The 16,121-nt window shown below is 42.1% G+C and overlaps 1 protein-coding gene across 1 annotated transcript; it reads right to left on the minus strand.

Annotated features, from left to right (window-relative positions):
* On the minus strand, nt 1-4,609 carry bco1 (beta-carotene oxygenase 1; the record flags this gene model as incomplete). The annotated part of the gene is made up of 11 exons (XM_079292172.1): nt 1-155; nt 373-484; nt 1,834-1,928; nt 2,067-2,172; nt 2,275-2,532; nt 2,670-2,884; nt 3,210-3,360; nt 3,460-3,607; nt 4,084-4,213; nt 4,319-4,447; nt 4,546-4,609. The coding sequence occupies 11 exons, from the start codon at nt 4,607-4,609 to the stop codon at nt 1-3; spliced, it is 1,563 nt and encodes a 520-aa protein (XP_079148298.1).
* Between the last annotated feature and the right edge of the window lie 11,512 nt (nt 4,610-16,121).

Below are 16,121 nucleotides of genomic sequence, written 5' to 3' on the forward strand. Positions count from 1 at the left end.
CTAATTTTCTCGAGGGATGAAAAGTCCATGCATATCCCTGTTGAGCGGTGCGTTCACGTATGCTCGGGCTACTTCTTTGAACGTTCTGCCGTCAAGAATCAGGAGGAAGCTAGACTGGCCTGGATTGGAGTTGATGACTGATGCTAGGACAACACCTGTGAATGGAGGGGAAGAGGTTATTGTTAGAGCGCAAAGCAGGATGTCAAAAATCAAAGGATTCTCCTCAAATTACGACTGGTTTCACAATCTCAATACAGATGTAATCAGTGAGGGATCTGATCTTTATAGGTTGATCTTCCCATCCATTTTGTTCTGTAGCTGTATAGTAGCATGTACACAGCACACATGCCATACACCACACAGTATTCTCACCATCATCTTCTGACTCTCCATTTGGTTTGGGGATGAACACAGGCTCTGACGGCAGGCAGTTGTCTTCACTCCAGTAAACCCTTTCCTTGGTCTCGGTGTCTAACTTGGCAATCTAGAGAAAACAAATAGATTAGGAAAAAGAATTAAGTTGTACTCAAACAATACAAACAGCTTATAACAAAGCACTAAAACCTCATGTATCTGACAACATTTTCAGAAGGGTTGTGATCTGCAATTATTTACAGGCATAGCAGAGGGCATCAAGGCCAATTATATATTCATTATATATTATTATTACTTTTAATTCTAAAAAGTTTGGGAGCTATGTTGAAAGGGAAATCTAATCAAGAAAACGGCAGCATGTCAATGCTTTTTTGACATGCTGAGTTTAAAAAAAAAAGTTTTCAGTCATTTATGAAATTGGCAAATATTCAGAGCGCTTATCTTACACAAGCAAAGCGCCCGTGCAGTACTTTGCCCCAACTGCAAGTCATATACTTATAAAAGAGCTGTAAAGTTTTAAAATAGACCTTGTTACTATCAGCAGGCAGAAGGAACTGGCTTCAACTCTTTTCCTAGTATTAGCTGGGCTGGCTATAGTCAGAGTGACGAAATATAATCAAGAAATCAAATCATTTGCAATGCCCGTTCATCCTTTGAAGGTTCGTGGGCGGCCTGAGCCGATCCCTGATGACACGTAGTACACCCTGGAAAGGTCACCAGACAATCTCAGTTGAATGGATGAGCCTGACGTATCGCATCGGTGGTGTGACCACTATTCATCGGTATTACGTTTTATATTTTTCCTTTTGCTCCTGTTGCTTTTTTAATCCATATCACGAGCACCATTCAAATTCAAAGAAATGCCAGAGCTCTCTTCTGTTGTTGGAATTCTGCATCAAGTGGGAATGAACAAAAATATTGAATTGTCTGAACAAGAAAGTTTCCTTTTGTTCCTTCCTCTTTGTTGTCACGATTCCCCCGGACTGTGGGTATGCAGTGAAACACAAGGGAAGCTCTTTTCCACAGCGCTTTGTAACCCATGACTTTTGAAGCTTTACAGAGTTGGTCACGTCTTTCCATTGTTTCAGGTACCTTGATGTACAAGTGTGCGCAGGAGAAAGGATGTGTGGGTATTGCATCCAGAGCCAAGAAGTGGTTGGTCTTTGTTGGGGCAACCGCTAATTCTCACATCATCAAAGTGTTTTCTACCGTCTGTTGCGTCGACTGGTAATTGTCACTTCTGCACTGTGCTTCCTACGTTTGTCTGAACAACGCTGCCAGGAAGAATCTGATTCCCAATAGCCCCGTGTTTAAAAGCTGTTCTTCAAGAGTCTGCAAGTTTCGGTTCTCTCTTGGCAAATAAAACTTAAGAGACTGTAAAAAAAAATCGCAAAGACAGATGTTCCCACAGATGTTCTGTTGTGCAATAGCCAAATTAAAAACAACAGGGAAGGTTACCTCTTTTGCCAGAACGGACTCCTCCACACAGTTCCCGTAGACAAACTGATGCTTCTTGCAGTTGAAGTCATAATTCATTCGTGGTAATTCAAAACCTGATGGAAATAAAATGACAGTTTTTATGTGTTGTATGGACAAATACATTTTCTTAAAGACCCATTGTAGGAAACACTACTTCAACAATAATGACTTGATTTGCTCTGAGTGTCTCTTTGAGTGACATTGGTTTTTACCGGCACAGAAAACCTCTGCTTGGCACATCAGTTTGCCTTCTTTCTCCTTCACAGCACTGGCAGTCGTGTACTTGAGTTTGACCAAGTCCTCTCCAACTGCCACGCCCTGAAAAACACAGTGAAAGAAATTCAAAATTAAGTGTTAGAGGAACGTCTTCTCTCAATTTCAGGATGACATCAACCTGACTTTTTGCTTTAAAAAAACCACCTTGTCTGACTGGATGGGAAGTGCAAATCGTTTGTAGCTTGGTCTGCAGTAGCCATCATTTTGGAACCCGGAGTTGTCCTTCAGCTTGCTCAGGTAGAACATTTCATAAAGGCTGTTGTCATTGTAGGCGATGACATCGAAGACCACGTGACCGTCGTCCTCAAAAGCATTCACGTGATGGTAGACGACCATTGGGCCAGTGTAGTACTTTGTCTCGACCACTTTGCCAGTCTTTCTGTCTATCAGGTGGATCAGAGTCTATAGAAGACAGACCGTCACAGTTATGTTAACCCAGGTTTTATGTCCATAAGGCATAATGTCGACGAGTGCACACTTCATACTTGGTTCAATAGTTTGAATATAAAGAGTGATATACAAGACAAGTGACGACTTACGTTTTCCTCAGGGCAGAACTTCATGCAGCTGGCCCAGTTGACTCCCCTCATGTACGCCGTGGCCATCTTGAGGATGTCCAGTTTGAGAGGCTGCTCGATGAAGATGAAGTAGTTGTCGGTAATGCCGAAACTGTGGTAGTAGCTGGGTCTGAGCAGGGAGCGGCAGGGGACCGTACAGATCACCTCCACATTCTTCAGTGCGGGGGCATCCTTGTCTTTGTCCGAAGGTTTCAAGTAAAGAGCAAAAGTTAAAGAAAAAGACACTTACCATTGTGCCAATGCATTGTTTTCATCTCAATGGCCTTGAAGTGATTAATCGAACACTTTGTCTTCAAATGTTTGCGAAAATAATGTAATTCTGAGAAGTGTTGGACTGCACTGCATTGAAATTCCGAGAAGGAGCCATTAGCAGCAGGCACATTTCACCTTGGCTGTACTTCATCTGATCATCCCGTCCAATCTACATTTGCATAATCGTGTGCTGTACCTTTACAGCTGATATGGAGAGAAAGCACTGAGCGGGTTATGAGGTGTACGTACCTTTCTCGGAAACAGCAGGGACTTTGAACAGTATGTATTTAGTCTTGGCCTTCTCTGCTATTGAAGTCCCGATGTTGTAGGCGTTGCCCTCTTTGTCATAGTGCGGATGGGACGAAACCAAATTTACCGGCAGGTACTTTATGTAGTCCACCTGTGTGTGTTCGCCAACTCATGAGCTTCGAGATCAACTCTTCACTTGGGTGTGTGCCAATGGTGATCATTGGTGAGTAAGGGCAGCGTATGACTGTACCTTGTCCAGAGTTTCCAGTGTCGCAGGATCAATCTTGCGGATGTAGTTGGTCTCCGAGGTGGCGTAGTAGTCCTTTCCGTATTTAATGAAATTGCTTGCGCCGTTGTCAGTGAAGTCGGGCACTGTGTGGTTGAGAAAGGTAATCGCCCTGAAAAGGAAGAAGAAATGCTATATATTGGAAAGGGGGGGGGGTCGGGGGTCATCCAACACAAAAAAAAGACCAATCGTGCTCCGACTGAGGGGCCTGTATAAATGTGTGACACATTTGCATTTCAATGATAAATTCACAACATGAAGAGACAGCAGGGGATTCTCACAAGACTGATTATTTTCATGTTGCAGACACACACACACGCACGCACACACGCGCGCGCACGCATGCACACACACACACACACACACACACACTTTGAGAGTGTATTGCAGATGTTAGAGAATAAGTTTTAAAATGAATATAATGCACTGTTGCATAAAAATAAACAATGGAAACTCAAACTCAAAGCAAAAACATTTTGCACCTATATTATACGTTTTTAAAGATATATAGTAAGGCTACAACAATGATGCATGAGAGGAATAACTAAAAGGTGACATGTGGTTTGAATAAAATAAGAGAATGCTTACTTAAAAATGAAATTCTTGCTTGGGTCTGGGTATGCCATTGTTCCCATTTCAGACACAACTATCCTGTTTGCAGTCATGTTGGCTTTGTAGGTGTCACTTCTGAGAAATTTGCTTCTGTAAGTCACTTCACCTGAAAGAAAAAACATGTGCAGGCATTTCGTGTCTCTTCACAGATGATGTGAATGATAGTACGCGAAATGGTGATCAACAGCTGTGCGACAAAAACGAGACCAACCATCTTTAATGGCGAAGCTGTTCATGATGGCCATCCCATCGCACCAGTGGTCGTAGCTCGTGACTCCCACGGAAAAGATTCCGGGGCCATTGCGCAGCAGGGTGCCTTGCAGCCAGCTGGGAATACTCCCTAAACGACGAGCAGCGCAGAAAACCACCAAACCGTCAGAGATGTAATAAAAGTCAGTGCATGTGTCGGTCACTCAATAGTGTACGAACTCGACCTACCTTTTACTTCTGCCTTGCAGGACTCCGGGCTCTCCTCTGCGTTCTTGACATTGTTCGTAGTCATGTTTGCTGAAAGCGCAGTGAATAACACGCGGAGGTGTCTGCATAAATACTGTGCGCAAACCACTCCTTTTAAAGCTCCTGTCTGTCTTGGGGGAATGCCAAAGCGGTGCGGCGACCTCCGTCCTCTGTCCTCTCTTTTATTGAAATGTTGCTGTAAAGATTTCTCCGACATGTTGCAGCTGAAAGACATTCCTGCTTCACCTTTGGCTCGTCTCCAGATATTGTATAATCCGCAATCCACTTTTATTGATCCCCACCATGTGCATTTCTTTGTTGTTATAGCTGAATGGGAGACTGATTTTGTGGACTCACAAGATGTTTGTTTTATTTGTGTTTTTTTTATACCCAAATCAGCTTTATTCTGTTGTAGTTATGAAACAGAAAGTGTACCCACAGGGTGCTCTTAGAGTCAACTATAACATATTTCCTCATTAAATGTCAATGGAAAAGTTCTGCTCTTATGCACCTTCTCAATTCCTGTCCTAGTAGTTTATAGAAAACGAAGAAACAACAGTAAATCTGCAAACTTATCAAACTTAACATTCATTCCTCGTCAGCCTGTCCAAATAAATTGGGCAATTAAAGCTTTAAACACATTAAACTTAGCTTTATTAAATATCAGGTCTCTGTCAGGAAAAACATTTTTAATCAATGATTTTATTGTTAGGCACAAACTGGACTTTTTGTTTTTAACTGAAACTTAGATAACAGTGCAGCTGTTCTTATTGAATCAAAACCTCACAACTTCAGTTTCATGAGTGAAACAAGAGCACACAAGAAAGGAGGTGGAGTTGCTATTTTATCTAATGCTCCTCTTCAATGCAAGCAGATGTCCTTTGCTCATTTTACTTCTTTTGAATATGTGGCTCTCAATTCCACTCAAGCTTTATTCCTAAACATTTACAGACCGCCTAAATACTGTGCAACCTTCTTTGATGAATTTACTGAACTGCTGTCTGTAATCTGTATTGATTTTGACTTGTTATTGTTGGTGATTTTAATATCCACGTTGATAATCCCCAGGACAGAGGGTCTATAGAACTATGTGGTATCCTTGATAACTATGATCTGACTCAGCATGTGGCAGGACCCACCCACAACAGGGGGCACACTCTGGACCTAATCATCACCAAAGATGATGTCAGCTGTGACTGATGTTGCCAGTGAACTGTTTCTTCAGAAGTTCTCCTCCACACCAGCCCTCTCTTGCTGAGCGCAGGTGGCGGAAAACAAATCGAGGTGTAGTTATGGATTCAGACCTCAACCTGAACAGACCAAGAAAGTGGACCACATCACTCCAGTTCTGAGGTCTTTGCACTGGCTTCCTGTCCAACAAAGAATTGACTTTAAAATCCTGCTGTTGGTTTACAAAGCACTGAATGGTTTAGGGCCAAAATACATCTCTGATCTGCTGCTACCTTATGAACCATCCCGACCCCTCAGGTCGTCTGGGACCGGTCTACTTTCTGTTCCCAGAGTCAGAACTAAACATGGAGAAGCAGCGTTCAGTTGTTCTGCTCCACATATCTGGAACAAAGTCCCAGAAAGCTGCAGGTCTGCTGAGACCCTCAGCTCATTTAAATCAAGATTGAAGACTTTTCTGTTTGCTGCTGCCTTTAATTGAACCACATTCAATTAATATATTAATCAATTTCCTGCATTTCTGCATTTTACTACTGTATTTTATTTCTTACACTGTTCTTAATTGCTGTTAAATCTCCTTTTCTTTTGCCTTATGTTTTGATGCTTTTAATGGTTTTAAAAGGACTGCACAATATATCGCCATTTCCTCCGGGACCGAGTTCGTGCAAGGCGTACACTATAAAACGCAGATCGGCAGAGATCTTTTCCAGACGTGGTTTGTGTGCGAGTAATTGCAGAATTGCGGCAGTGTATGGTTGATTGCGTGCAGCGTAATGTCTCAGGGAGACATCAATTATTGTTTCAATGTATGTTTTAAATCTCCTTTACTTTTTACTACTGAATTTTATTTCTTACACTGTTTCTTTCATTGTTTTTAAATCTCCTTTTCTTTTGCCTTATGTTTTGATGCTTTTAATGGTTTTATGTGAAGCACTTTGAATTACCTTGTTGTTGAAATGTGCTATACAAATAAACTTGCCTTGCCTTGCCTTACCCACTCACTAACAGTCCTTACAAACCGTGACGAGCTGTTGCACTCCGTCGTACTTCCACCTAAAACTTGCGTACGACATCATTGTTTACAAACGGTTAAAGAGTCCATGCTTATGAAAATGCTAATGCTGATTAATGTTCTTATTTCCAGGTGTTGGGAGATGAATGAGAACCCGATCCCCAACAGACTGATGAACTGGCCCATCATGGCGTCTGTCGTCGTGAGTTTGGCACCAACATCTTATTCTAACGAGGCTTCTAACTTTCTGTGTGATGCCTGTTATTCTCTGCCACGACGGTATATATTTAAAAATGCTCTTTTTTATGTCTGGTGTCTGTGTTTTCATGTGGTGAAACCTTTATGCTGCCGTCTTGAATTATGTAACAAATATTCATAATCTCAACGGTATTATCCTGGTAAATAAAAGTTGAATTCATAAAATATATAAATAAAGTACTTTTTTTTCAATGTGGGACCATGCACATTCAGTGTCATCCACAAAATCACTTATTTAAGATTATTTCACTCAGATTTCCAGTTTCAACCTCAAACTCTTTGCAGTTGGATTTTATTATTTTATAGATATATTCCTCTGGCACTTCCAGCTGCAATTACTCAAAGAGCAACATCTGGGTACGTTTTTTATCGACTTATTATAACAACCCCGTGCTTCTACCGTCCAATAACGACTCTAATAAACCGTCTCATGGCTGCGTAGTCGTGGGGTAACATTTGAAACCAGAGAGAAGCTTCAGTCAGGCAGTTTATAGCTAAAAACGTTGGAAAGCAGATGATCAATCACAACACGTTGTCATCCTGAAGCATATTTTCGACGAGCTGCTCTGCTCGATTCATTGTCGACAATAAAGTTGAACTACTTTGATTGCTGCTTCCCACTGAAGAATATATTCTAAACCTGAGTGACTCTGACACTGATGGAGAGTAAATCTGGGCCTGAGTCATTTATCTACATGTACTGTACATGTACTAATACCACACTGTGAAAACTCTCCACTACAAGTAACAGTCCTGCATTGAAAATGTTACTTACTGCCATAGTGGATTGAGCTGGAGCTCATTCTGAATTATTGACTGTTGATTATTTTCATTATGGATTCATCTGCTCATTATTATCAGCAACAAATCTTCACATTAGTGAAGCTGGAACCAGGAACTGTTTGCATGAAGAATGACTTAAACTAGTGTACAAATAGTTAGAAATATTTTTAACAAATAAGTACGTATAACAAAAGCTGTCAACTAAATGCAGTGAAGTAAAAAGTACAATATTGCCCTCTGAGATGTAGTGGAGTAGAACGTGACCTGAAGAGAAAGTATTTTTAGTTTGCTTGGTAAATTTCACAGATTCTGATCTCTCTGGTGTTGAAGAACAACCTTCACTGACCAACAGGTTTCTGTCTCCGTTTCTTTCATGTAAGATCAACTTCATCATCCGCATCCTGGTGCAGAAGTGATGTTGGAGGAAATGAGCAGTCGCAATACAGGTCCATATGTTACCTCTGTGCTTCTATTGATCAGATTTATACATTCTAGAGGGCTTTAAGGAGACATAGTGAACTATCGGCTGCTGCAGTTAAGGTCCTACGTGTTTCTGAAGTTGGACATCTTTTTATTAACTTACAGAGAAAAGACAAAATCAGTTTGTTTATTGTATTTCAAAATAAAAGAAGACAGTTTCCCAATTATTTTGAGGGGAGAGAAACCAAATGCTGCACTTCACATTAAACATTTGGCACAAAAACAAAGATGTATTCAATGACAAAAGCAGTTGGAAACACTGTTGTTTTGGGGTGTGTGTGTGTGTGTTTTCTAGACGTCTGGCTAAGTCCACCCTCCTGCTGATCCCTCTGTTTGGAATCAACTACGTGGTGTTTGTCTACCTGATGGAGCCGGCTGACAAAAACATGAAGCACATCAAGATCTTCTTTGAACTCGACCTCGGATCCTTCCAGGTAACAGAACATACAACGGGTTCCACTTATTCCACATCAATAGACAACAGATGTGCACGTTCTTAGAGGAACAAGAAAGTATTTTTTACACATTTTGGAAGACATGGGCGCTGTTTATTGAAACTTGATTTGTTTAAATTTGTGTCTTCGTCTTTAAAACCTGATCTTTTTTTTTTTGGCGCATTTGTGACTCAGATCAGCTGTTTCAGTGTGAACAGCACAACTCTCATTGAAGATGATCTTTTCAGTTCTGATTTTGGTCCACTTTCATATGTGGTCCTGAAGCAGATACTGGATTCATATCGGAATTAATGCGGCTTTTACACCAACTCATGACAGTGGAGACGCTCTGAAAGATGTCGTTAAAAGTAGCTCTTTACATCCTGAAAGTCTTAAAGCTTGCAGTGTGAACGTAGTCTCAGATTCGATTAAGGTTTGTTTTCACACCTGACCTCAATCATTACATTTAAAAGTGCAGATTTCTTCTCAAATGTTCATGTTTTGTTGGTAAAAATCCCCCAAATATGCAGCTAATAACATCAAGTTAAGTCCTTTTTGCTTTCATGTGCGAAGCCTTTTTGTCGGAACAGTGCGTGCCATATTTTTATAATTTTAACTCTTCTTACAAAACTATAAGATGATCGGAATCGGTTTATTGCCAAGGACGTTTGCATATACAAGGAGTTTGGCTTTATGATTGGTGCATCACAATAAACACAGTGCAATGCTATAACACAGGGATTCCCAAAGTGTGGTGCGCGCACCCCTGGGGGTGCGCGAGCTGCCTCTAGGGGGTGCGCGAGAGAAAAAATGTAATGGCGGTACAGTCCCGTCTCCTAAAAATTATGTTCCCCCAAAACTAAAATGCATTCTCAATTACGTTTGACCACAAACGTATTTTCTCCCTGATTACGTTTGTGTTTTACGTATTAAAAATACGTTTCTCATCAACATATCTTTGCTGTACTCTAGTCTTTATTATTTTTCTGTGATCTGCCTCGCCTCTGCCCCGCCACCCACGAGTTGTTGCCCCGCGGCCTGTTCCGAGAGCTGAAGACCTGACGATCAGGTGCCGCGCGGCGGGGGCGGCTGGAGACCTCGCGTCCCTGCGCCAACGGGTGAGCGCCGCCACTCGGAACCATAAAACCAAGTCCCGGATTTCACCCGGGGGATATTCTGGAGGTATTGTGACCGGGTGATGTGCCTCGTTGCTGGGGAGGTGCGTGTGTGTATGAGTGCATTTCTGACAGGCGGCGTGTTGTGGTAGTATTCTGACCGCGTAATAGGGAGAAGAGTTTTTGTGTTCTTTATCTTGTAAACAAACGCCACGCGCGAGCAAACTGTTCTCTCATTCGTCCGATTTTTATGCGGCTCTGTTGCTTTTTTTTAAAGGTGTGTGTGGGGGGGGGGGGGGGGGGGGGTGATTGGGGGTGCGTGAACCCGGTCTGGATGTAGAAGGGGGTGCGTGGCCTAAAAAGTTTGGGAACCGCTGCTATAACACATCATTTAAATATAATAGATATATAATAGAATAAACAAACAAACCGATTAAGAGTACGTTAAAATAAGTGTTGTTAGAGATGCTGCCTAATCAGTAACAGATGTGTATGTGTGTGTTTCAGGGTCTGATTGTGGCGGTCCTCTATTGTTTCCTCAACAGCGAGGTGAGTCTGCACACACTGGTTTCCCAACTTTAATTTCTCCACTTCACAGACACTAAACTCTTTGTTGGTGTATTATAAAAACAAAAAGGTCCAGATGGAGCTGAGGAGGACGTGGAGAAGTTTATCTCTCAAGCGTTACGTGGGGCGGGACTACCGGCTGCACGCCATGGTCAGCCGCAACGGCAACGAAAGCTCTGCTCAGTTTCCCAGAAACTCCCGAGCCCAGTCCATCCTGCAGACTGAGACCACCATGCTCTGACTGGAGGGGTCTGTTGTTATAGAGACGTTCAGAACCGATCCTCGTAGTCACCAGGTACAGTAGAGGCTCGAAGTCTTACTCAAGGACACTTTCATAGACGTATCGTGAAGGACCTCTTGTTGGACCGTGTGCGCCTCCAGAAGATTTTGTCTTCAGCATTTTATTAATTCCACATTAACACACATGAAACAGTGCCTTCTGAAATCATGCAGAACAGAGATCTGCATCAACTAATTTAACATCAAGGTCTACTTTCATGATTAAACATTATTGACAAATATGCAAATAAAGAAGTAAAATACTGGTTCAATAAGTAATCAACACACTTCCATAGTCTCTGTTGTCTCAGATATTTATGGGAGACGGCCGAGTGTATCATCTGTTACAGTGAATACAAGGATACAAGTGAAAGTTACATTTGCACAGTTGTTTACAATGGAAGGCTACTATTTAATGCCATTTAATGTTATGTTTAATTTAATTTTATATTTAAATGATTCAGGGAAACAAAAGAGTGACCAAATACTTTTTGTATACTACAGGCACCTTTCTACAATGTTCAGGTTTTGTTTGCACTTTATTTTTATCAACCTACGAGGGAAAATCATCACAAAATAAAATAAAAAATTGTTTTCAACAGCTTCTGTCATCTGCAAAAAATTTTGGGGGAAAAAATCGATTTAAATCGTGAATCGGATTTTTTGTAAAAAAATCAGAGATTTTTTTTTAGGCCATATCGCCGAGCCCTAATTTCAGGTGAGACTGTTTGTATTTCAGAGGACGACGACGACGGGGGAGAGCAGGGCCAGGAGGCCGAGGAGGCCGGTCAGTCCTGCACGCTGACGCATCACAAGCGGCAACACACGGGAGAGAAACCGTGGAAGTGCTCAGAGTGCGACAAGTGTTTCGCTGAGAAGTTTCAGCTGGTCGTTCACCGCCGGATGCACCACGGAGAGGAGAAGCCGTACGTCTGCGAGCACTGCGGCTTGAAGATCGCTACCTCGTCCCACTACAACAAACACCTCAGGTACACGCAAAATACACAATATCCATTTTCACTTTCGTGTTCCTTTTATTTTAGCATTTATCTGAACATTGTGTTTGGAGAGAAAAAGTATTGTAGCGACGCATCCCTGACTGTGTGTGTGTGTGTGTGTGTGTGTGTGTGTGTGTGTGCGTGTGTGTGCTCAGCCTGCACAGAGGGGAGAAACCCTACGTTTGTGATATCTGCGGCCAGGCGTTCGTTCGGTCAGTCCTGCACGCTGACGAATCACAAGCGGCAACACACGAGAGAGAAACTGTTCAAGTGCTCCGAGTGCGACAAGTGTTTCACTCGGAAGGCTCAGCTCATGATACACGCTCAAAAACATACCGGTGAGAGGGGTTCTTCTTCTTCTCCTGTAGTTACTGTTTACGTTTAATATCTTTCTATTTTGTTTGTTTGATAAACTAATTTACTTTTAACCGTGTGTGTGTGTGTGTGTGTGAGCAGTCGTCCTCCTGGCCTCCATCCCGGAAGACGTTGAGCCGCCGCCGTCTCCGGCACAGAGCCTGGAGTAGATCGTCACAGCTAACGGACAGTCGGATGTCTTTGTTTTGTGATTTTGGATATTTTTGCCCGCTCCGTTGGAGTCGCTTTCAGTTTGTGTTCATGACTTTTTAAGTAAAAACCTTATTTTCCAACTTCACCTCGTCTCCAGTGTCTGTGTCTGCGCTTGAGTCTCAGATCTGCCCCTCGGGCGTGACAAAAAATATACTAAATACACTTCAAATTGGGCTTCACTACTCCCTACTATTTAATCACAACTAAAATATATTAAGTACAAAATAAGTTGTTCCAAAATAGCACTATTGAAGTATACTGATGATTAGTAGGGCTTCAAGTATACTAAGATTAAATATACTTAGTGTATTTATTTTTCACCTGAGAACATGCCTCCACTGTGTATGATTACAGAATACTTTAGTGAGTTAGAATTCTAACGTGAGCATGCTGCTAGCATTCATCTCAAAGTACAGGAAAGATCACAGGGATATTATCAGGAAACCTGTTGTAGCGATCATGAAAAAATGTAGGGATCGATAAAAACGGGTCATGAGGTTTTACTCTGAACCAAATGAGCCAGATGCCGTTCTTGAAGTCGGAGAAAAATAAGTCCCATTACTCGCATTATTCATTCACTTGTTGGCGTGTGTGTGGGCTGGTGTCAGCAATGTCTTGCTCCTTATTCCTATTTATGTTTTATGATTTTGGACTCTACAAAATGAATTGAATTATTTATTTATTATATATTTAAGCATGTTATAGCATTCTGTGTCAGTTTTTGATTTGATTGTTCTATTATTATAGTCTCAGATTCGATTAAGGTTTGTTTTCACACCTGACCTCAATCATTACATTTAAAAGTGCAGATTTCTTCTCAAATGTTCATGTTTTGTTGGTAAAAATCCCCCAAATATGCAGCTAATAACATCAAGTTAAGTCCTTTTTGCTTTCATGTGCGAAGCCTTTTTGTCGGAACAGTGCGTGCCATATTTTTATAATTTTAACTCTTCTTACAAAACTATAAGATGATCGGAATCGGTTTATTGCCAAGGACGTTTGCATATACAAGGAGTTTGGCTTTATGATTGGTGCATCACAATAAACACAGTGCAATGCTATAACACAGGGATTCCCAAAGTGTGGTGCGCGCACCCCTGGGGGTGCGCGAGCTGCCTCTAGGGGGTGCGCAAGAGAAAAAATGTAATGGCGGTACAGTCCCGTCTCCTAAAAATTATGTTCCCCCAAAACTAAAATGCATTCTCAATTACGTTTGACCACAAACGTATTTTCTCCCTGATTACGTTTGTGTTTTACGTATTAAAAATACGTTTCTCATCAACATATCTTTGCTGTACTCTAGTCTTTATTATTTTTCTGTGATCTGCCTCGCCTCTGCCCCGCCACCCACGAGTTGTTGCCCCGCGGCCTGTTCCGAGAGCTGAAGACCTGACGATCAGGTGCCGCGCGGCGGGGGCGGCTGGAGACCTCGCGTCCCTGCGCCAACGGGTGAGCGCCGCCACTCGGAACCATAAAACCAAGTCCCGGATTTCACCCGGGGGATATTCTGGAGGTATTGTGACCGGGTGATGTGCCTCGTTGCTGGGGAGGTGCGTGTGTGTATGAGTGCATTTCTGACAGGCGGCGTGTTGTGGTAGTATTCTGACCGCGTAATAGGGAGAAGAGTTTTTGTGTTCTTTATCTTGTAAACAAACGCCACGCGCGAGCAAACTGTTCTCTCATTCGTCCGATTTTTATGCGGCTCTGTTGCTTTTTTTTTAAGGTGTGTGTGTGTGGGGGGGGGGGGGGGTGATTGGGGGTGCGTGAACCCGGTCTGGATGTAGAAGGGGGTGCGTGGCCTAAAAAGTTTGGGAACCGCTGCTATAACACATCATTTAAATATAATAGATATATAATAGAATAAACAAACAAACCGATTAAGAGTACGTTAAAATAAGTGTTGTTAGAGATGCTGCCTAATCAGTAACAGATGTGTATGTGTGTGTTTCAGGGTCTGATTGTGGCGGTCCTCTATTGTTTCCTCAACAGCGAGGTGAGTCTGCACACACTGGTTTCCCAACTTTAATTTCTCCACTTCACAGACACTAAACTCTTTGTTGGTGTATTATAAAAACAAAAAGGTCCAGATGGAGCTGAGGAGGACGTGGAGAAGTTTATCTCTCAAGCGTTACGTGGGGCGGGACTACCGGCTGCACGCCATGGTCAGCCGCAACGGCAACGAAAGCTCTGCTCAGTTTCCCAGAAACTCCCGAGCCCAGTCCATCCTGCAGACTGAGACCACCATGCTCTGACTGGAGGGGTCTGTTGTTATAGAGACGTTCAGAACCGATCCTCGTAGTCACCAGGTACAGTAGAGGCTCGAAGTCTTACTCAAGGACACTTTCATAGACGTATCGTGAAGGACCTCTTGTTGGACCGTGTGCGCCTCCAGAAGATTTTGTCTTCAGCATTTTATTAATTCCACATTAACACACATGAAACAGTGCCTTCTGAAATCATGCAGAACAGAGATCTGCATCAACTAATTTAACATCAAGGTCTACTTTCATGATTAAACATTATTGACAAATATGCAAATAAAGAAGTCAAATACTGGTTCAATAAGTAATCAACACACTTCCATAGTCTCTGTTGTCTCAGATATTTATGGGAGACGGCCGAGTGTATCATCTGTTACAGTGAATACAAGGATTAACTTCAATAGGAAGTTTTGATGTCATAGTTCCATGATCATGATATGTCTTCTTTTGTTTTGGTTATTATCGCCTTTTGGAAAATCTTCAAAACAAAGAACTTTAAAAAGAAGCCATAAAGAATGTATGTATCATAAATATCTTTAGTTTTGTTAAGAACCAAAGGAATTACAGGATGTGGTGGAGAATCACATTTTGACATTTGTGAATTGATTATTATAATTGTTTTCTTTATTATAGTGGGTCCAAAGAAGCAGATTGTAAGATTTATCTTAAAGGGTCAGTGTGTAGAATTTGGCAGCATCTAGTGGTGAGGTTGCAGATTGCAACTAATTGAAACTTCTACCGTGTGCCAAGGCGAAAACACGAATGGACCTATCGACAGCCCGTGTTTGTTTCGTCCGTTCTACTGTAGAAACATGACGGTGCAACATGGCGGACTGCGTTATTTTTGTTCCAACAAATCCCACCCTACTGTGCTGTGATTGGCTAATGTTCTTCTCATTTTTCTCACGAGAGAAGTTTCCTTCAGAGCTTTCAGCCAGGAATATTCTATTTAAACCCAAACCTAACCAAGTAGGTACGTGCCTTAACCTAAAGAGATTTCTGGTTGAGGCAAACTTCTCCCATGTGCGTTCAATTTCTGTAACCAATTAAGCATGAAAGCGGAATTAGCATGCTAGCTAACTAGCCAGCTGCTAATTTAAACAACCCAAGGCTTCACCCACACACTTTTGTCACAGCGTAGGAAAGCACATTGTTGTCGCCAGTTTAGTGACAACTTTATTCGGCTTACTTTCTGTAACCACTGTAACATGAAAGCATGGTGGAATTAGCATGCTAGCTAGCTGCTGAATTAATCAACTTAATGCTTCATCCACACACTCTTGTCAAAGCGTAGGAAAGCACATCGCTATTGTCAGATGAGTGACAACTTTATTCGGCTCATTTTCTGTACCAGTGATGCATTACAGCATGGCGGAACTAGTAAGCTAGCTAGCTAACAAGCCACATCGCTAATTTCACATGTGTCATGTTTCATCCACACTCCTGTCTAAGCCAATTGCTATTGCCAGATAATCTGCCAATCACAGCACAGTGGTGCTCGCCAGTACTAGCCAATCATAGCACACAAGTACTAGCCAGTATTAGCCAATCATAGCACACAAGTACTAGCCAATCACAGCACAGAAGTACTAGCCAGTACTAGCCAATCACAGCAC

The sequence above is a fragment of the Melanostigma gelatinosum genome, assembly GCF_949748355.1.
Source record: "Melanostigma gelatinosum genome assembly, chromosome: 20".
Classification (NCBI taxonomy): Eukaryota; Metazoa; Chordata; class Actinopteri; order Perciformes; family Zoarcidae; genus Melanostigma; species Melanostigma gelatinosum.